The sequence below is a fragment of the Miniopterus schreibersii genome, assembly GCF_964146895.1.
Source record: "Miniopterus schreibersii genome assembly, chromosome: 3".
Taxonomy (NCBI): domain Eukaryota; kingdom Metazoa; phylum Chordata; class Mammalia; order Chiroptera; family Miniopteridae; genus Miniopterus; species Miniopterus schreibersii.
The window spans coordinates 28,309,104-28,331,738 of record NC_138103.1 but is presented as its reverse complement, the minus strand read 5'-3'; the positions used below and the strand labels follow the sequence as shown (position 1 = coordinate 28,331,738).

The following is a 22,635-nucleotide window of genomic DNA, read 5'->3' as shown; positions in this document are numbered from 1 at the left end:
GCCCAGACAGGTGTTACTCCACCTTGATGGCCCCCTTCCAGGAGCTGAAACAGCTTGCAGATGACCATAACATCAAAGCAATGGTAATCCCAGCTCAGAACAGCTGGTCCAAAGCCCCACCATTTCAGAATAGCATGCCTCATCTCTCTAAGTGTAGCTGGAATGGAGTGAGAAATAACCAAGTAATACTGTTAGGTGGGGTCAGGATCAAACAGCTCTGCCCTTTCAAAGAGAGACCAAGCCAGAATGCCTATAAGCTGCCCTTTTACAACCTCAAATTTCAATGTGGAAAACAACAGTATTAACTTGGCAAATATTAGGTGCCTCCTTTTTACAAAGCCCTGTGTCTGGCCTTAGTGGGATTAGGGTGAAGAACAAAGCACCACCTCTGCTCTCAGGGCACGAACAATCTCATGGGAAGACAGTCAAATGTACCAAAATACTGTTTTAGAGATCGAACACCCAGCTGGAACACAAACAGGAACAATTAACTCTAAGGATGTAAGGACATTTCATGATTGTGAAATTTTAGGCAGTTTATACCCAGTAAAAGAGGGAATTCTGGGAAGAGAGAATATTCTCAGCTGGGAGGAAAGCACAAGGGGCAAGGACGCACAATGAACAGTTTGTAACAAGCACACAAATATGGGAACGAGGGCTCATAAAAACATATGCCAGTACTGTACAATAAGAGTCTCAAAAGTTAGGCTAGACACAATGAGGTATCACTTCACACCTGTTAGAATGGCTACTATCAACAAAACAGCGAACCACAAGTGCTGGTGAGGGTGTGGAGAAAAGGGCACCCTAGTATACTGCTGGTGGGAATGCAGACTGGTGCAGCCACTATGGAAAGCAGTATGAAGTTTCCTCAAAAAATTAGAAACTGAATTGTCATTTGACCCAGTGATCCCACTTCTAGGAATATATCCTAAGAAACCCGAAACATCAATCAGAAAGAACTTATGCACCCCTATATTTAGAGCAGCACAATTTACAATAGCTAAGATCTGGAAAGAGCCCAGGTGCCCATCAGTAGATGAGTGGATAAAAGAGCTGTGGCACATTTATATCATGGAATACTATGCAGCTGTAAAAAAGAAGGATCGCTTATCCTTTGGGACAGCATGGAGGGAACTGGAGTGTATTACGCTAAGTGAAATAAGCCAGTCAGAGAAAGACAAGTACCACATGATCTCACTCATATGTGGAATGTAATAAACAAAATAAAATGAGCAAAATAGATCCAGAGACACAGAAGCATGGAACAAACTGAGGGATCTCAGAGGGAAGGTGGGAAGGTGGGTAGGGAGAGATTAATCAAAGAACTGATATATTTATAAGCATAACCCATGGACACAGACATTAGTACGGGGAGGGCCTAGGGGTGGAGGGGGACCAATGGGAGAAAGGGGGTACATCCGTAATACTTTCAACAATCAAAATTCTTAAAAAAAGGCTAGGGAGTTTGGACTTAAGTAATAGGTCTGGGTAAGGAAGGTGAAGAGTTTCAGGATTTGGTGGTTGCAGACATAACCACCAATTAAGAAATAGGCAAGGTGGAAGCAAGGGTATGATCAAGAAGATAGAGAACATAGCTGGCAGTGGAAACTAGAAATGTTGACATTAAGCTAAATTAAATCAGAGCCCTTTGAGCTCCTATTATACCTTAAATGATCAAGCTCTATACCCAATAAACTTAAAGCTTCTTAAAGTCATTCGTTTGAAATAACTGAAGCCTAATTTTAACAGCCATTTATTCATTTGTTTTTAGAAGAATTCTCACCTGCCACGGGAGTTGCGCCTGGCAGTAGCAGGCTGGCAAGCTGGGCACTGCCACTCACCATCTGGTACTTCATAGAGGGCCGGCCTCAGACAAAACAGGTGGAAGGCTTTATTACACTCATCACACAAGATCAGTTTGTCATCCTCACCTGCAAGGAGATAAACTAGTATAGCATTGTACGGAACATGGAAACAGTCAAGGAGTTGTAAGAGAGAGCCGCTCACCCTCAATTTACACCATGGAAGAACAAACATTCTAGTACAGAGTTACCATATATTTTTTTAAATGCAGTCATTTTTCTGAAAAGAAATGTAGCACAAATTAGTCTGTAGGTAATTTAGGCTTAGGTCTTCTGACTTATATCCCAAAATCTACCCAGGGCTACAGGACAGTTAACATTTACTAAGGGGCAGCAAAAACCAAGATAGCAGGAAATTTTGCTGCTCCTTTCCCACTAAGAAATGAATCCCCCATGAAGTATTACATTTTCTGCTCTTCCTCCTTCTGGACCCCCTAAACACCTCCCAACTCTCATGTGGTATGGTTCTCATAAAACACTTAGTTTCCCTACATTTGAAAATACACTGAACCAACTTAACATGGTCATTTCCCCTCCCTGACCTTCATTCTAAATCAGTTTTTAGAGCAACTGAATGATTTTACATAGGTCTTTTCATACTTGGAAATTAAATTCTAGCCATATTCACAAAACAGTTTTAGCCACTGAAAAGTGAATCACTGGGAGAGGCTTTTAGCCATAAAGTTCCTTTTACACATGTGGACTCTGAAAGCTCTCAGCATTAAAGAGTTCCCAAATGCCTTGCTCTGTAGAATTCAGTGCTGGAAAACCCAAACACGAATACAATGTGTAAGTACTGCCCTCTGGTGGTAGCACCTGTCCTAATTCACAGATGACTAAAATTCAGGGATAGTAAGGTTAAATAAAATGTTTAGGTTAACTAATTTTGTTCCCTGTATAAATTTAAAGATTGGAGAGAACAACTGTTCTTATTTTATACTCAAATTTGAGGAACAAAGGGCCTGCTTTGATTTGTGGACATGAGATTTCAGGATAGTATTTTATAGAACATGAGAAGGTAAAATCTGTCCCACCACATTTAAAAGCTCTGTACGCACAATTCTTTAGGGAAGAAAAGGTCTGGGCAATGGAAGTCATATTTCCTAATACACTCAAATAAGCAACATTGACCTAAATATACCTTTCTTTCGACAAACTTTGCATCTAGCATTTTCTGCTGACATATCCCACTTGATACAGGCATCAAGCATCCCAAGTAGAACATGCATTCTGGAAAAGGTCTGAGCTTCACGGATTGCTGTCTTCCATTTTTCCAGAGCAGATGCAACCTAAACAGAGACCAAATCAGCCAGCATTACTACAGTGACCTCAAAGACATGGATTTTTCACATAATACTGACAGAGTACACACTAAAAGAGGACTAGGAATAGGTAGAGAGACCAGAGAATTCTGAGTACATTTACCTCCCAGAGCTCCTCCTAACTCATTTATAAATCTTATAGAAGAAATCAAGGCTCTAAAGGGGTGAAAAAAACTTGCCAAAGGTCACACAAAGAATTAAGGGGCGGAAATAACTAGAGACACATGTCTTCTAGTGAAAACCACTTGAAGATTCAGTGTCATTTAAAAGGAGGAAAACTTGTATTGTGTAAATGCTAGCAATGCAATAATGTCACATAGCTAATAAAACTTTGGTTAACAAGATCATAAGTTTCTGCACTAATATGTGCTATAATCCTAAATAATATTTATAAAACCTTCTACAAGTACTGGGTAGCTCAGTTGGTTCGAGCGTCATCTCAATACTCCAAGGTTGCAGGTTTAATCCCCACTCAGGGCACATACAAGAATCAACCAATGAATGCTTGAATAAATGGAACAACAAATCAATGTTTCTATTTCTTTCTCTCTCCCTTCCTCTCTCTATAAAATCAATAAATATAAAACAAAGTATGAAGTACTGATACAGAATATTCCTTTGACTTTATCACCAACTTCTAAGTTAAAAGTCCCAGAAGTTAACCTGATTTCATTCTGGGCAGTTAATCTCTGCATAACCTGCATTGCCTCTTCCCATGATCATAAAATGCAAATTAATTTAGAATCAGCCAAGCAAAACATAGGATGGTGGAAAATATAATCAGCAATTTTTTTTTATCCTCACTTGAGGGTATTTTTTCCATTCTTTTTCAGAGAGAGTGGAAGGAGGGGAGAGAGAGAAAGAGAGTGAAACATCAACATGAAAGATAAACATCAATTGGTTGCCTCCCGCACACTCCCCAACGGGGGGGGGGGTGGGGGGGTGGGGGGGGGTGTGTGTCAGACTGCAACCGAAGTACGCGCCCTTGGCTGGAATCTAACACAAGACCCTTCAGTCTGCAGGCCAACGCTCTAACCACTGCGCAAATTGGCTAGGGCTATAATCAGCAATTTTGATGATAAACACAACTCTCTCCTATAAAATATATATTGTAAGGAGGAATAGAAATGCCATTTTAGGATAATTCATTTACTTGTATTACTGTTTATTAATCAAAAGGTTAAGATTCTTTGATGTTCCAAAGCACTTCTTGCCTAAATGATTAGGTGAGCAACTACGTAAAATGCTCAGGGTATCATTCTCAGATAGTCAGAAAATATGACAGAGATGGACAAGGTAAAGCTCAGGCAATTCACCAGAAGCTGAGAGACTAGGTTATCTAAGTATCACCAACCTTGTGGAGGTCAGATTGCTCAACTCTGTCATGACTGAACTAAAGTGGGTTAGCAATCCCTGATACTTTTACAACTTGGGCTAGTTCTAGCTGACAACACCACTGCTGGATTTCACTGCCCTGTCCTAGGCAAAGAAGTCTATTTTAAGGAATATAGTCTTCCACCTATAGGAAAGGCCAGTTATTCTGGAAGGCCATAGGCTTTAAAACAGAGCTGCCAAGGGACAAAGATAGCTGAGCCACTTCTGAAGCTGTGGTGTAAGGGAGAGAAAGTAATGCTGTTCTTTCTTTTTCGTACAGAAATAGAGAACCATAGAGCACTTCACAGGTATAAATTTATGAATAGCAAGGATCATTTAACACACACAAAAATATCTATTTAAGAGGCTGCTAAAGTTCTAGTGGAAATTGACTCATTCCTTACTCCAACCTCCAACTGCAGATATTTCAACATCTGCCTTTGAAATACAGCACAATTTCCTTCCTTCCCTCTTCAGAGCTTAGTAAAACCTGAGGCCCATTATAACAGCTGCTGGTTTTCTTCCCCGTTGTAATGAAGAGCTAACATGGTAGCACAGACTCTTACTGTAACAACAACCCAAATCTCTTCAATGGAACATAAATATAAGAATTTTGGGTTCAGTTCCTAAAAAGAGTGCTATTGAGAACAGGTAGGAAATGGCTAAAATGGGCTTTGCTGTCCTCTAGTGGACAGTCAGATGTACACTAGTATTCAAGAAAAGGTCTTAACATATAGTACTGCTTTTAACTTCCTTAAGTTATTGCCTATAAATTATAAATTTGAGCACTCAACAGCTCACCTGGCCTCATTAAAATTAAAACAAAAAACTGGCCCTAGCCAGTTCTGCTCAGTAGTTAGAGCATGTGCCCCAGGACTGAGGGTCCTGGATTCAATTCCGGCCAAGACCACATAACTGAGTTGCAGGCTCCATCCCTGCCCAGTTGATGTGTCTCTCACATCGATCTCTCTCTCTCTCTCCCTTCCACTCTCTCTGAAAAGCAATGGAAAAAGTATCCTCAGGTGAGGGGTTAAACAAACAAACAAACAAATGGAAGAGATCTTGGAAACAGACTTATTTAACCTCATTTTAAAAAACATTTATTGTGCCCGGCGAGCGAGGCTCAGCAGTTGAGCATCAACCTATGATCCAGGAAATCGCAGTTCCTATCCCGGTCTCAGGGCACATGCCTGGGTTGTGGGCTCAATCCCCAGAACGGGGTGTGCAGGAGGCAGCCAAGCAATGACTCTTTGCATCACTGATGTCTCTCTCTCTCTCTCTCTCTCTCCCCCCTTCTCCCTTCCTCCATCTGAAATCAATAAAGATATATTAGAAATTAAAAAATATTTATAAAAATAAAAACATTTATTGTGATAAAAATTATGTACTAACAAGTTCACCCTGTAAAGTGAATGGTTTTTCATATATTTACAGAGTTTGCAACTATCAACATAATCTTAATTTTAAAACATTTTCGTCAGCCCCAAAACAAACCCTGTATCCATTAAACATTCATTCGCTATTCCCTACACTAACCCACCATGCTTACCCAGCCCTAGGCAACCATTAATCTACTTTTAGTCTACAGATTTATCTATTCTGGACATTTCATATAACATGTGGCCTTCTGTGACTGGCTTCTTTTACTGAGCATGTTTTCTAGGTTCATCCACATCATAACATGTATCAGTACTTCATTCCATTTTAATTGCTGAATAATATCCATTGTATGGATATATCATACTTTGTTTATCCATCAATCAGTTGATGAACATTTGGGTTGTTTCAATTTTTTGGCTATTCTGAATAATGTTGCAATGAACTGCCTGGGTACATTTGAGTAATGTTCATTTATTATTTTTCATGGAAAGAAAGCTTACCCAAGGTCTCACAGCAATTTAGGGCCAATTTATCCCAATCCAATGCTCTTGGCATTATACATACTAATCATCCGTGTCCTATTATAGTCACTGAGTTATCCATCTAGACCAGCCTAGTTTCCAAATAGCCTTGAATTTTGAGGGCAAAACCATTAGGCACTCAAGATTTGAAAGAATACTCTGGTATTCTCCCACTGTACAAAATTCCAAACAGTCCAGCACATTAAAGAAAAACAAAAACTCCTACCATAGTCAAAACAGTGTTTGGATTTTTGTTGTGTTTTTTTAAATATGTTTTTATTGATTTCAGAGAGAGGAAGAGAGAGACAGAAACCAATAAGAGAGAAACATCCACTGGCTGCCTCCTGCATACCCCCTACTGGGGATCAAGCCTGCAACCTGAGCATGTGCCCTGACTGGGAATCGAATCAGCAACCTCCTGGTGCATGGGATGACACTCAACCAACTGAGCCACACTGGCTGGGCAAAACAGTGTTTTTAAAAACAGATCAACAGCCTGGCCAGGCATGGCTCAGCGGCTGAGCGTCGTCGGCCCAGGATCCAGGAGATTGTGGTTCGATTCCCGGTCAGGGCACATGCCAGGGTTGTAGGCTCCATCCCCAGTTGGGGGCGTGCAGGAGGCAGCCAATCAATGACTCATCATTGATGTTGCTATCTCTCTCTCCCCCTCTTCCTTCCTCTCTCTGAAATCAATAAAGATATATTTAAAAAGATAAATAAAATTAAAATTAAAAAAATAAAAACAGATTAATAGCAGCGAGATAAAAGTTTTGACATTCAACACTGATGGTACCCAGTAAATACTAATGAAAATTTCAAATTCTCTAGCATATTTAAATAAAGTTGGGTCCCTAGTTAGAAGTGAGTATAATAGAATCAAGAGGAAGCTAGCTTGCATAAAAGTCCTTCTGCCTAATAGTAAAAAGGCAGTATATCTTGGTAAAAATATAATGAGGCTTCAGACCATATTCTTCCACAAAGAATGTATAAAATGGAAAAACAGATAATCAGGTTGTCAGGACAAATGGAACCAAAGTAAACAGAGAGCCTAACAGAACCCAGGATTTTGCCAAATTATACCATGTCCTTCCCAGTTAATACAAGAAAATGAAATAAGCATTAAATATTCAAAATCAACAACTATTACAAAAAGATATGAGAGATAATCTACTTTTATAAGTAAGGATACTGAAGCCCAGATTAGAGGCCGATATTAGCTCATGCAACCTGGTGTCAATTGAAAAAACCCTGGCCAGTGCTAAGTGGAAACCTTCAAAGCATAGAACAGTGGAAAATTTCAGAACTGTGTCAAAGTTAACCTTTGGTGGGGAACTGAAGGGCATAATGCCATTTTAATGGAGAACATTGTTGAACTACTCAGTAGGCAACCTAATTGATTTTCCATGAAACTCTTCCATGCTTTCCATTTGTGTACTATGTGTCTGGGCCCCAAGGTTAAATCTGCAAAGTGCTCACATTTTCTTCCCCAGTCAAGCTAAGAATCAAGTCTCACATGACAAGCTAAGAAGAGGTTACCTCACCATGGAGTTGAGTACTAAAAATAAAAAAACTTAATGAGAAATCTACATCTAGTTCTCAGTAAGAAAACATTACAGGTAAAGAAACAGCAAAGAACACATTAAAAAAAAGACTCTTCTGTATAAAACTGAGTTAAAAACAAAACCCATATAGTACCCAGCAAGACTAGAAATTATGCCTAATGAGAAGTGATTTAGCAAAGGAAACTATTAACTATCTAATGTCTTAAACTTCATCTAGGTTACCTGGAGGCCATATAATCATTAAAAAGAAAACAAAAAGGTCAGAACTAAATTCTAGTATGATAATGACGTATGTGTGAAGTCTCTGAGCCTATGTCACAAATTAATAGTTAAACCTTTATCTGAGTCTTAGTTCTCTGTTTTGCTTACCTCTTCCCCAAAATGATCACATATCACCCTTGGCCTCAGGAAGAAACTTAGGGGGTACATGACAACTGTGTTCAAATATCAGAGGAGCTTTAGAGAGTAGACTTATTCTGTGTAAACTGAGAGGGCAGCTGTCAATGACAAGAAGGCCAAGTTCAACTTATGCACCCTTCCATGACCTGATTAACTCCAACTTAATCTTCAAAACCTAGCTGAGCCAGCCAGCGTGGCTCAGCAGTTGAGCACTGACCTATGATCCAGGAGATCAAGGTTCGATTCCCAGTCAGGGCACATGCCCGGGGTTGCAGGCTCATGCCTGGGGCTTCGGGCTCAATCCCCAGTGGGGGGCGTGCAGGAGATAGCCAATCAATGACTCTCTCATCATTGATGTTTCTACCTCTCTCTCCCTCCCTCTCCCTTCCTCTCCCTGAAATCAATAAAGACATTTTTAAAAAAACTAGCTGATATGTTCTCCTCTGGGAAGTCCTCTCTAATTTGCCCCCAGGTATCCCTGGCGAGCCAAGTACTGCTTTTTATCATTACTGGTTACACTACTATAACCATCTCTCACACTCAAAATGAGTTCCTTGGGGGCACAGACTTCTGACTTCTGTTCATCATTGTAACCTCCAGACATACCACAGTGACTGGCATAAGCAAGCTTTTACAGTTGTTTATGAAAGAAAAGAAAGAAAAGGAGAAATCAAAAATAAGGGAAAGTATACCACTGGATAATGGCTGGGACCTCTCTCTTAATGTACTGTTTTCAAATTCTTACATAATCATACGCAGAAATCTAATACACAAAACAGGCAAAAAAAGAGCTGCTAATTATTCTAATAAAGAAAAGCCAGGCTGGGTAAAAAAGGTGAAGGGATTAAGGGGGGAAAAAAACAAAACCTCAGACACAGACAACAGTATGGTGATTATCAGAGGAAAAGAAGGGTGGAGGTAGAAGAGAATATAGATATAGGGGGAATAAATGGTGATGGAAGAAGGCTTGGGGTAGTGAATACATAATACAATACATAGATGTATAATTTTATTAACCAATGTCACCCTAATAAACTTCGATTAAAAAATAAAAATGATTAAATGATTAAAAATGTTAAAAAAAAGAAAAAGAAAAACCAGAGACAACATAATGTTCATCAGCAAGAAATTAAGATATTAAGATAGCCCAGTCAGTGTAGCTCAGAGGTTGAGCATCAACCTATGACCTAGGAGATCGCGGTTCAATTCCCGGTCAGGGCACATGCCTGGGTTTTGTGTTTGATTCCCAGGAGGGGGCATGTAGGAAGCAGCCAATCTATGACTCTCATCATTGATGTTTCTCTCTCTCTCTCTCCCTTCCTCTCTGAAATCAATAAAAACACATTTAAAAAATAAATAATAGCCAAAGGACTAGATATTTGCCCAACGAAGAAGATAAGAAAAACAGCCAATAAGCATAAGAAAAGATGTTCAACATCACTAATCATTAGAGAAATGCAAATCAAATCTACAAGACACCACTTCACACCCTAGGCTACTATGGAAGAAACAGAACATAACATATGTTGGCAAAGATGTGGGAAATTGGAATCTTTGTGCATTACTGGTAGGAGTATGAAATGGTACAACCACTATGGAAGACATTATGGCAGTTCCTCAAGAAACTAAATAGAATTCCTATGTGATCCAACAATTCTACTTCTGGGTCTATACTCAAAAGAACTGAAAGTAGGGACTGGAACAGATACTGGCACACCCATGTTCATAGCATTATTCACAATAGCCAGAAGGTGGAAGTGACCCGAGTGTCCATCCACAGATGAATAAACAAAACGTGGTATTATGTATGTACACTAGAACATTACTGTCTTAAAAAGGAAGAAAATTCTGGCACATGTTATAATACGGATGAACTTTGAAGCCATTGTACTAAGTTATGTAAGCCAGTCACAAAAGGACAAATATTCTATGATTCCACTTATATGAGGTACCTATAGTAGTCAAATATACACAGGGAGAAAACAGTGGTTGCCAGGAGTGGGGGCAAAATGGGTAGTTTAGTATTTGTAATGAATAGTTTCAGTTTAAGATAAAAAATTCTGGAGATGGATGATGGTAACAGTTACAGAACAATGTAAATATACTTAATGACAGTACTGTACACGTAAAAAATAGTTAAACTGTTAAATTGCCTGTTATGTATATTTTACCACAATGTTTTTCATTTTTACTTTTTTAATTGAATTTATTGGGGTGACACTGGTTAACAAAATTATACAGCTTTCAGGCGCAAAATTCTACAACACATCATCTATACGCTGAATTGTATGTTCATCACCCCAAGTCTTTTGCCACAATTTTTAAAATTTAAAAACTGATATCCCAGGAATCAGCTCTGGGAAAGGGGAAGCGGGGCATTCTGACCCATTACCCAGCCCTAGAGGTAGGGCTGTGCTCAACAGACCAGTTTGAAAACCATAAACTTCAGTGAAAGTAACAAAAATGGAACACTCACTCAGGAAGAGAGCTTACAGTAGCTAAAAAGCATAGGGTTAGACTATTTAAAGTCAAATCACACTCTTCTACACAGTCATAAAACTACATATTCATTAACTAACCTTTGCTTCTTCTGCGATTTTTTTCTCTTCATCCACCTCTTCAGTCTTTGCTGAATCTTCGCTTTGGAGTTTTCTTCTCTTTTGCTTGGGAGCCATGAAGCCTTGGAGAAATTTCTTTATGACACTGGCTTGAAGGGCAATCACACACTCACCAAAATCCTTCAGTTTCTCTAAAGAGATCACCTACGGGGATTGATTTAAAAACCAGATTGAGAGAAAGATGAAAGGTTGATTTGAATGTAGTAAAATCAATGGGTCACATAACATTAATTTAACTGGGTTCCTCAGTTCAATGGATGACTTATGCATTTAAAAGCTGACTACTTCCATTTCCTCAGTGAACAGATCCACAAAATGCTGAAACTTGTTCTACTTAAGGAAATTATGCAACTCATTCTTTCACTCAGTAAACTGAGTGTCTATTATATGCAAACTACAGCCTCAAGGCAAAGAAAAACTAAGGAAAATAAAAATTTTCTGACCTACTGGCTTACAAACTATAAAACAAGTAATATATTTTACATACTTGACCTCATCTAAGCTTCACATTTTTTTTATGAATGAGGAAACAGAAGCTAAATCACTTGGACCCAAATCATGCTCTTAAATACCAAACACTACCTTCTCAGTTACGCTAGACATGCCAATTAGAAGATACCATTTTATAACCACAAAGAGAAACAAAGAAGAATAATGATAACCCAATGTTAGTAAGGTATGGTTTGGCACAAAGTAGGCAATTGATAAATATTTGTTAAATAAAAGAGTAAATGTAATATCTGAAAATGGCAAAGTTATTTTGGGTTGAGCAATTCTTCAGAAGAATCATTAAAAAACACAGATGTTTAAATTGTTTCCCTAGGAAATGTACCAAGAATTCATAACCAGACAAATTAAAACGAAAAAAGTAACATATATAAGATGCATATATAATCTGCTAATTCTAATAGCAAAGAAAATGAAATACAAACTCTGACAGAAGATTTAAAATAATATCGACTCCATAGATTATTATGTATCCTGAAGTGATATAAAAACTAAAAGAAATAGAAAGCATTTTTTAAAATGGGGGGGGGATGTAACTGCTCATAAAAATCATAACAATTACGCCCGGCCGGGCGTGGCTCAGCGGTTGAGCGTCGACCTAGGATCCAGGCGATCGGGGTTCGATTCCTGGTCAGGGCACATGCCCCGGTTGTGGGCTTGATCAATGACTCTCTCTCTCTCTTTCCCTCGCCTTTCCTCTCTCTGAGATCAATAAAGAAAAAAAAAAGTGTTTAAAAATCATAACAATTACACCTGAAAGTAATATAGTATTGTTATGTCAATTGTCTTTAAAAAATTTTTAAAAAGATACAACAATAATACACATGCTATAATACATGTAAATAATTTGAAAAGACCCACAAATAGTTTGGAGTTAATATGGACTTTATTATTTAAAAATCAATAAAAAAAACATTTTACAGTAATAATTGATGGATAGTATTATCCAGTCTAACAGCATGAGTATTGCCCAATATATGCATAACTCTGCTGAGCTAATCTGGCGTAAAGAATGGTAAAAGCAGTATACAACAAATATATTTCAGACCTCAAAGCACAGGTATCACATGTATGAGATTTTTTGGCATACCAGCAAAAGATGACAAAGAAAAAATATCGTATGTATACAGAGAATTTTCAGTTCCGAAACATATCTTTCAAGATAAACCCAAACATATGATTTCCAAGATCATCAGGGGAAGTCAAAAACAGTATCAGGGAACAATTCCAAACTGAGTTTTCATGAGTAACAGATTTCAAAGGGTGTTTTCTTAATATTCTTACCCGAGCTTCAAATTCCGATGTTTCTTCCACATAACCAAGACCACCCTTTTGTAACCTTGTTGCAACTTCAATGAGATCACTGCGAAGAAAATTTAAGAGCTCCTGGTTTCCATCACAGGATTTTAGGCCCAAATTTGGCTTCCGGGCCAGGTGAATAGAATGAATAATGTCCTGGTACCTAGAAAAGTTGGGGTGAGCAGGAGGGGAAATAAACTTTTGAAGATGGTTCATAAGTTACAATTATTTGAATAACAAGTTTTATTTCTATAAGATATATTTAGATTTTTTTCATCTCTCCTTGGTAATTTTTAATAGTCTTGTGTGTTTCTTGCCCAAGTTTTCAAATTTCTCTTATTTTTTATTCATTTTTAAAATAAACTTATTTTATTCTGTATTTGATAAATTCCAGTATCTTGAAGTGGGTTGCTTTTCCTAGCTCTCATTTATGGTACCTAGAGTTTATATATTTTTAAATTTTTTTACCATGAGTTTCTTGGAATTTTATCTGTGGGAATTCTTTGAGGCCTGGTTTGAAGGTGTGCTCCCCTCCAGAAAGAATGTGCACTTGCTTGTCAGTTGCCAAAAATTGCTACCAACCCAAGACAGCTTTAAATCATCTGCCTGAAATTCTTCACAACACAGAAGAAAAATGATTTCAACCGAAAATCTACATAAGGACCTTCACATTCACTTTTACATTAACAATTAACCGTTTGAGGTCCCAGCAAAAACGACTCAAATGAGACTCTACCCTGGATGGGGCCATAAGCTTCACTATTGGCTTCCTATACCAAAATGAAAACTAAAGCTCAAGGTCATCTAAGTTGAGTACTAAGTTCCCTATTCTTTCTTAATAATATGGGTTTTTAATGTTATTTTCCAAAATACAACTTCACTGTTTCTCACTGGTTTTCTTATAAAGGATTCTTTCAATGTTTTCTACATACAATATAATTTCCCTTTTATTTTCTTCTTTGATCTAAGCGTTACCTAGGAATATATTTAACTTACCAGTTAAGATCTTTTTAAATCATCTTTAAAGAATTTATTTCTGATTTTATTACAATATGATCAGAGAATGTACCCTGAAGCATTCTACTTTTTGAATTTGTTGAGATTGTTTTTGTGGCTAAGTATATGATCAATTTTTATAAATGTTCAATGGATGTAACAAAAAAATTTACTTGTTTATGTTTCCAACCGGCCTAGTATCCTTTGGTACACTTTAAAAAAAATCTTTTTAGCTGAGCTACAACTGACTGTATACCTTTTAATTTAAATCCTTAATCATTTTACATATTTTATTATAAAGAGCATATATACAGATGTCCCCCAAACAATGTACACACACTATGTCTGTAGATTCTATTACATTTTGAAAATGAAATGTATTTTAAAATAAACACTGCTTTTATAATTATTCAAAGTGTGTATTATTTTGGGGGGACACCCTGTATCTTTTTAATAAATATGAACCTCAAATGGTTTGTGACATATTACCTCATCACCTTGGCCACCCCCAAGGGAAGCAAGTCAAATAACCACCACCAAGAAAATAGATAAATAAATTGGAGCAGAATCACAAATATTAGTGTCTTGGAATAATATGTGGAAAGGAAAATGGAGTTCAGTTATTTTTTTAAAAAGATTCTTTAGTGCCAAAATAAAGAGAAAAAGCCCCAAAGACTATATACACACTGCTTGACAGCTTTTAAAAAGTTCAAAACCAAGCAAAATAAGGTGAATATTTTTCTAATGTTCAAGAAAACAAAACAAAATGTGTAAATTTTGTTTTTAATCCTGACAATCTCTAACCTTTTAATGGAAGGATTGATCTGTATATATTTACTGAATGGAGTAAGTCCTTTCAATCCTACGAATGTGCTTAGCAAATACAGTGGAACCTCAGTTCTCAAACTGAATTCGTTCTAGGAGGCTGTTCAAGAAGCGATTTGTTAGAAAACCGAATCATTTTCTCCCATTAGAAATAATGTTAATAGAATTCATTTGTTCCAGACCCCCAAATGATTCCATTTTAACCTTTTTGTTTGAGAACCAAAGTTTGACTATATCTTAAACAGAAGGAACATCACAGAATTGTACTCCTTTGTGGTTCTGTGTACTGACATTTTCCCTTGTCTTTCTTAATTTCCCTAATCATATCTTTATTAATAAAGCATGATTGTGAATACAATTTTAATTAGCTTTTCACATTAAGCAGTGGGCTAAAATATGATGTACCCATTATCACTCAAAAAAGTCTGGCAAAATTGCAGAGCACGTACTAAATGGTATTCTCCTTTTCTCTTCAATCAAACCTAAACTCAAGAAATTAAAGGTAGCCTTAAGCCAAAATCTTGTCCTGGCTTTGATAAAACAACAGTTAAAACAAGAAGGACACTAACAAATCTAGATGGAGTTGATGCCAATTTTGTAGACAGCACAGTTTTTATTTGGGATTTGGAGGTTTGGTTATTTTATTTTTTATTTTTGAGATGTAATTCATATAACATTAAGCTCACCATTTTAAAGCATACATTTGTAATAGTTTCTCTACTGTGGAACCATCAAAACTACCTAATTCCAACACATTTTCATCACCCCATAAAGAAATCCCATACCTGTTAGCAGTTACTCCCAACTCTCCCTGTCTCCCATTCCCTGGCAACCACTAATCTACTCTTTGTCTGTGGATTTGCCTACTCTGGATGTCTCATATAAATGGAATCATAACATATGCAGTCTTTTATATCTGGCTTCTTTGACACAGCATATTTTCTAGGTTCATCCCCATTGTTGCATATATCAGTACTTCGTTCCTTTTCATGGCTGAATTTATGGATATATGAACAACATCTATCCATCAGTTGATGGACATTTAGGTTGTTTTCATTTTTTGGCTATTTGGAATACTGACAGAATACTTTTGATCAACAAATGATGTGCAAGGCTGCCTAACTATAAAGAGGATCTCAGTGTGGTGCATGGTATGCATTATTCAATGTCTAATCCTGCTACCCTGAATATGCATAGTTTAAAAGAGTATTTTTCCAAATAAGTATGATGTGCCAAGAAAATACCAAGCAAAAGGAATATAAAAGTTAGACATTTTTAAAAATGTAATCAGTTTTAACCGATAAGAAAAAAAACCTAAGGCATTTATAGTTTCTAATGCTGAAGAGATTTAAGGTGTGAAGAGCAAAATGAAAATCCTTACCTCTTCTCTATTCTTTCTTTAAGCTGACTTTCTCTTATTCCTTGAGGGTGAAGGCAATTTAGCAACTCATCCAGTTCCTTCTGACTATCACATAAAAACCTGTAGGGGCAAAACAGACCTGAATAATTCTGAGGGGAATAAAAAGTCAAATACTAAGAAAGGGATCTAGGGTTGATGGTGGGAGTTGGGAGAGAAGAATTCTAAACTTGCTCACAAGAAGAACTAGTTTACTATTTCCATGCCTAATGTTAACTTTTTTTTTTTTTTAATATATCTTTATTGATTTCAGAGAGAGGAAAGGAGAGGGAGAGAGAGATAGAAACATCAAAGATAAGAGAGTCATTGATTGGCTGCCCCCAGCACGCCCCCGACTGGGGGTTGAGCCTGCAACCCCGGCGTGTGCCCTGACAGGGAATCAAACTGCTATATCGCCTGGATCCTAGGCTGACACTCAACCGCTGAGCACTGCCCGGCTGGGCTAATGTTAACTTTTTTTTTTTTTAATTTATCTTTAATGTTGAAAGTATTACAGATGTCCCCTTTTTCCCCTCACTGATGCCCTCCACCCCACACCCCCCTCCCAAGCCTTCACTACACTACTGTCTGTGTCCGTAGGTTATGCATATAAGCATATAAGTTCTTTGATTAGTCTCTCCCCACCCACTCCCCCATCCTCGAGTTCCCACTGAGATTCGTCAGTCTGTTCCATGCTTCTATGTCTATGGTTCTATTTTATTCCTCAGTCTATTTATTAAATTCTATATATGAGAGAGATGATGTAAAACTAAGTCAGGAAGAATCAGAAAACCTGAATAGGCTAATAACTGATAAAATCGAAGCAGCAATAAAAAAACTCCCAGCAAACAAAAGCCCTGATGCAGACAGCTTTACAGGGGAGCTTTCTAATTGCCTAATGTTAACTTTATCCATGGACACTGGAGCCAATGTTTACTACTAAATATAAAGAGACAAATTTTATCAAGTTAATAGGCAATTTGTCCATACACCTTTTCAAAGACTAAACTTGGATATCCAAAAATAAAAGATAAATGGTCATTAAAACAAAGGTGATCATAGCTAAAGCAGTTAACGCAATCACAAAGTAACAGCCCTTTCAAAACCTAGATCCCTGCCTAAAAACAGAATCAACACAAAGGAAAATTAATGGCTATGTATACAAATGTTTATTTTTCAATTAATGAAGATGAAAATCCTAAATACTTCTACTTATAAATGAACTGAAAAGCATTTCCAATGCTATGTAAGAGCTATCACATACGCCCAGCCAGTCATGGCTCAGTGGTTGAGCATCGACGCAGGATCCAGAAGATCGCTGTTCAATTCCCGGTCAGGGCATATGCTCGGGTTGCAGGGTCGATCCCCAGTTGGGTGTGTGCAGGAGGCAGCCGATCAATGATGTTTCAACTCTCTCTCTCTCTCTCTCTCTCTCTCTCCCTTCATCTCTCTGAAATCAATAAAGATATATTTATTAAAAAAAAAAAAGCTATCATATACAAGGTTACACTGGGAGGGGATATAATTCCAAACCTAGAACAAACAAATATTTATTATCAAAAAACCAAGTCTGGCCCAGCCGGCATGGCTCAGCAGTTAAGCATCAACCTATGATCCAGGAGATCGCCATTTGATTCCTCATCAGGGCACATGTCTGGGTTGTGGGCTCAATTCCCAGCGGGGGGCGTGCAGGAGGCAGCTGATCAATGACTCTCATCATTGATGTTTCTATCTCTCTCTTTCCCTTCCTCTCTCTGAAATCAATAAAGATATATTAAAAAAAGAAATCAAGCCCGGCCGGGCATGGCTCAATGGTTGAGCATCGACCTAGGATCCAGGCAATCGGGGTTCAATTTCTGGTCAGGGCACATGCCCGGGTTGTGGGCTCAATCCTCAGTCGGGGGTGTGCAGGAGGCAGCCGATCAATGACTCTCTCACTGATGTTTCTCTCTCTCTCCCCTTTGCTCTCTCTGAAATCAATAAAGATATATTTAAAAAAGAAGAAGAAATCAAGTCTGCTTTGCCACAGCCAGGTGGCTCAGTTGGTTGGAGAGTTGTGCTGTACACCAAAGAGATACAGGTTCGATTCTTGGTCAGGGCACATACCTAGGTTTGAGGGTTCGATGCGCAATTAGGGGTGAGTACAGGAGGCAACAGATTTGACATGTCTCCCTCACATTGATGTTTCTCTCTCTCTCTAACATCAATAAAAAACATGTTGTTGGGTGAGGATTAAAAAACAATAATAGCCCGACCGGGCATGGCTCAGTGGTTAAGCGTCGACCTAGGATCCAGGCGATCGGGGTTCGATTCCAGGTCAGGGCACATGCCCGGGTTGAGGGCAATGACTCTCTCATCATTGATGTTTCTATCTTTCTCTCTCCCTCTCCTTTCCTCTCTCTGAAGTCAATAAAGATATATTTAAAAATACAAAAAACAAATAATAAAATCTGCTTTTAAAGCAATGAGTTTACATATCCAAGAAATCAAAGTTACACAAAATGATCTGAACAGATAATCATTAACACACTGGTGTTAATATATTAAATACTTTCTTAACATTGAAAGGAAAAAGAAAGAGCAGCCAGATGAATGCTCACATTACCATAGATTCTGTCCTTGTTTGGGTATGGTGGTCTCTACCGCAATTTCTGTTGCTGGTCCATGTTGTGTGTTCATGCTTGCATTTTTGCCTAGGTTTGCTTTCTTACCTAAGAAAAATTAATACATTAGGTTGAATATAATAAATATCCAATTCCTGGTTTCAAAACTAAGCCACACACAGCATCAAACCTAACAACTAAAAACACAGATGCTGCCTATTACATAGATCCACATGCACAATAGATGCTAACTTCTCTTAAGTATCTTACATAAAGCATTTATCTGAGATATTTGTTCTCTATACAGCTGAATAGTTGTACAGTTCAAAGTTTAAGAGTTTCACAACTTAGAATGAAGATGGATAACTAAATAACTCTATCAAAGCAAATAATTTACTCCGATAACACAAAGACATCTGTGGTAAAGGAGAGTCAACTGAAATATATAAACTACTAAATACTTACCCCCGAAAGCTTTAATATGTCAGATATGATTAACATTTTTGTAAACTGATTTTTACATACTAATATATGACATTAACATAGATAGATGTTAAGCCAGTATTTGAAGCCTTACCTCATACTACAATTGGTTTGTTCTGCTGCTCCTATTCTCTCCCCTGCAATACTAACAACCTTTTCTTTCCTTTTTAGTCCTTTCCGTCAGGTAATTTTGAAGAGAGCCTGCCATGCTGGAACTAGAAATCATGAAGCACCAACATTCACCAGGATGCTCTGGAAGTGAAGGGATTTGGATGCCAACCTTCTCTCAGGAAGTTCTAACTGTGTAGGCCCAACTTCTAAGGCTGGCCACTAAGCTTCTGAAACACATTCAGTCTCTCAGCCCACTGGAACCTCTCCTATGTCTGAAAATCCTGATTTCACATTTATTGCTCTCAAACATAACTGCCCTCACCTGGGTATTTACAGTCTACCAGAACTAGATTTTTCTACTAAGTATTACAATCTAATAGTTAATATAATAGGAAAATGCCTTACATTTAAAGTTTGGGCCTATATATTAATTTCCTTATCAATTTTGTGAGTTTAAAGTTTGGATTACGGGTTTTTCAAAACGAAGAAAAAAATTTTGAAAAAAATTAAAGATTTCTCAAAAAACACACAACAGAATCTAACACTTGAGAAGCAAATTTTATTAGGATATAGAAAGTAAAGCTGGAAGAAAGCTTATGGATCATCTAACTCAGTGGTTCAACAGGAAGTCATGTTGCCTCCCAGGGGACATTTGACAATGTCGAGTCACACATTTGGTTGTCACTACTGGCATCTAAAGGGTAGAATCCAGGTATGCTGTTCAATATCCTACAACGCATAGAATAACCTCCCCCACTGCAAGGAATTATCTGGCTTAAAATGTCAATAAAGCTGAGATTGGACAAGCCTGATTGACCTAACCTAACCATCTGAATTTTTTATCTTCCTTAATGCTGAAGCCACCTATATAAAATGGCATAGATCAATGCATACAGTTGGTCTTCCACATCCGTGAACTCCAAACCATGGGTCAAAAACAGTATAGGTATTTATTGAAAAAAAATCCATGCATAAGTGGACCTGTGCAGTTCAAACCCATGTTGTTCAAGGGTCAATAGTATATATACTTTCTCTCCCCCCACCCCCATATATATATTTAGAAAATTACACTTCTGGACTTATTTTGTGAACTGAACATACCCATGTAACCAGACCCCAGACGAAGAAAAAGAACATTATCAGTCCCTCTTCAGTCACTTATTTTTCAGATATTTGTTTTTTCTCCTCACTAAAATTTTAGTTAAATGACATTCAGAACCTTATCTGTCTTGTTTGCTACCTTGTATCATAACACATGAAAAATTTGTAGGCACATAAAAGATGATCCATAAATACTGAATAAATGAATTTTAAAAGTGGAGGAAGAAGACATATACCTGCCTTCTTGGCCGCCTTACCTCAATTCTAACCCTTCAGGTACCTAGAAAGAGATTTGCAAGGAACAAAGTTTGAAAACTACTCGTATAAAATCTAATACCCAAACAAGATGTTGTTATACTCATATAAATTTTATACGAGTAGTTTTCAAACTCTTTATCTTTCCACACAATGCCTGAAACAAAGTTGGTAATTGCATATTAGTTTCCCCCCTTTCTGTGCATTTCACATTCTCCCACCCCACTCAAATACATCTACCTAGAAGCAATAAAGAAATTTTACAAATGGAAAAGGTGACAGAGGACAGACAGTCCTTCATATTTACACTACTAAAATTACTAATAGATATACATACTACGGGGACAGTAATCTTCATCAGGAGAGTCAGCATGGTCTTTGCGGTGATGGTTGAACTGGTAGTCAATGCTGTCATGTACCCAGCCTTTTTCAACAAACAATCCTGGAACTTCATCTGAGAAGAGCCAGTATCTATAAATAACAACCACATATTAATAAGATAATGATAGATCATGAGCACAGATGACTTTATTGTTGGGAAAGATGATTAAATATTACTAAACATTCAGAAATATACAAATTATAAAGTAAGACAAAGAACACCAAAAATGTTTAAAATTTCAGACTTGTTTAACATCTGTAATTTTTATAACTTCTAATATTTCTCGACTTTTGATTCCATGCCATGCATGCATTTAAAATACAATACCATTTTTTAAGACCTCTATTTGTTTCACATGTCACCTATCACCATAACTTAAGTTCCATATTTGTGATATCATAAGAACAGGGTCATGCCTTTATTTAACTTTGTAACCCTAGCATTTGGCACACATTCAATAAATATTCAATGAATGTGACGAGCAATTCTCTTTCCAAAATCCATGAACAGGGGAGCTTATCTATTCTCAGTACTTTAGACAGTTTCATAACCAGTAAAAATATAAAGAACCTACAAAATGACAAAAAATTAAGTTAAATAAGTTACCTGTTATGATTTCGATCTGTACCAATAGGAGTCCTGCGCATGACTAGTTTTGCCTTGGCAATTCCCTCCTGGAATGCCTTCTCAGCAGCTGCTTTGTGTTTTCGTATTCGTTCTTCCTCAGCTTCTCGTTCAAGTTTCACTGTTAAAGACAAAAAGAATCAACTAGATTTTTTTTTCTAGTAAATTCCACTCTTACAATTTAAATCATATATGGAGTGAAAAGTGCTTGGTATAAAGTATGTCTTAATCAAACCGTAAGTTTCCTTCTCCTAATTCTGATCTGTTATAAGAAATGACATACAAAGGCAGCAATTTCTATCTGGTCCTCCTATGTGCTTTGAATTTTGGTGATGTCTCAGCCATCAATTCAATGCAAAATCTTTTCTCTCCAAAATTTAACCTATTAATTTTAATAAGTGAATTGATTTTTATTAATAATTTTAAATGTAACCTTAAAACAGTCCTTAAATGGAATTAATTGAAACATTTTGTGACAGGACCATCATAGGATCCTCAAAATGATTGAGATAAAACTAGAATTAGCTATTTCAAAATGAAACAAATTTCTGCCTTGAGGAAATTGATAGTATCTTCAGCTTATTAGCCTTGGTGACAAAAAAACAAAAACAAAAAAGAATTGATAAAGCAAGGGCAGGGAAGCACTTGTGAAAAAGAGCAATTATTGCATACTGAATACTATTTTTTGAGTTAGTACTGTTAAGAACACAGAAATTTTAATGAACTTATTTCTGATCATTATATGGGTTTACTCTATCCAGACAGAAATTTCCGTCAACAACAAAGAAGTCCAGTTATCTTGCCTTTTAAGTTTTTCCATAACCATCACAAATTTTGATACTGTAAGTACAAAGCACTACCATTTACAATGCCAGAATTTTTAACCAATTCTCTACTGGTGACATCTACAATATGGTGAGAATCTGGAAAATGCATCAATCTAATGATATTACTTTTAAAAAGTTAAGACAGATCTCATTTAAAACCAACATGGCATGTAATCTTTAATAAA

General features: G+C 37.2%; 1 protein-coding gene across 1 annotated transcript in view; it reads right to left on the bottom strand.

Annotated features, from left to right (window-relative positions):
* The window catches only part of BAZ1B (bromodomain adjacent to zinc finger domain 1B), a 76,883-nt gene that overhangs the window by 5,891 nt on the left and 48,357 nt on the right, over nt 1–22,635 (bottom strand). The window contains exons 8-15 of the mRNA XM_081133797.1: nt 21,606–21,744; nt 20,955–21,088; nt 18,670–18,775; nt 16,050–16,148; nt 12,833–13,010; nt 11,003–11,185; nt 3,007–3,154; nt 1,787–1,934 (exon numbers count right to left, since the gene is read on the bottom strand). Of these exons, the coding sequence (XP_080989923.1) occupies nt 1,787–1,934; nt 3,007–3,154; nt 11,003–11,185; nt 12,833–13,010; nt 16,050–16,148; nt 18,670–18,775; nt 20,955–21,088; nt 21,606–21,744 (1,135 nt within the window). The remainder of the gene's footprint in view (nt 1–1,786; nt 1,935–3,006; nt 3,155–11,002; nt 11,186–12,832; nt 13,011–16,049; nt 16,149–18,669; nt 18,776–20,954; nt 21,089–21,605; nt 21,745–22,635) is intronic.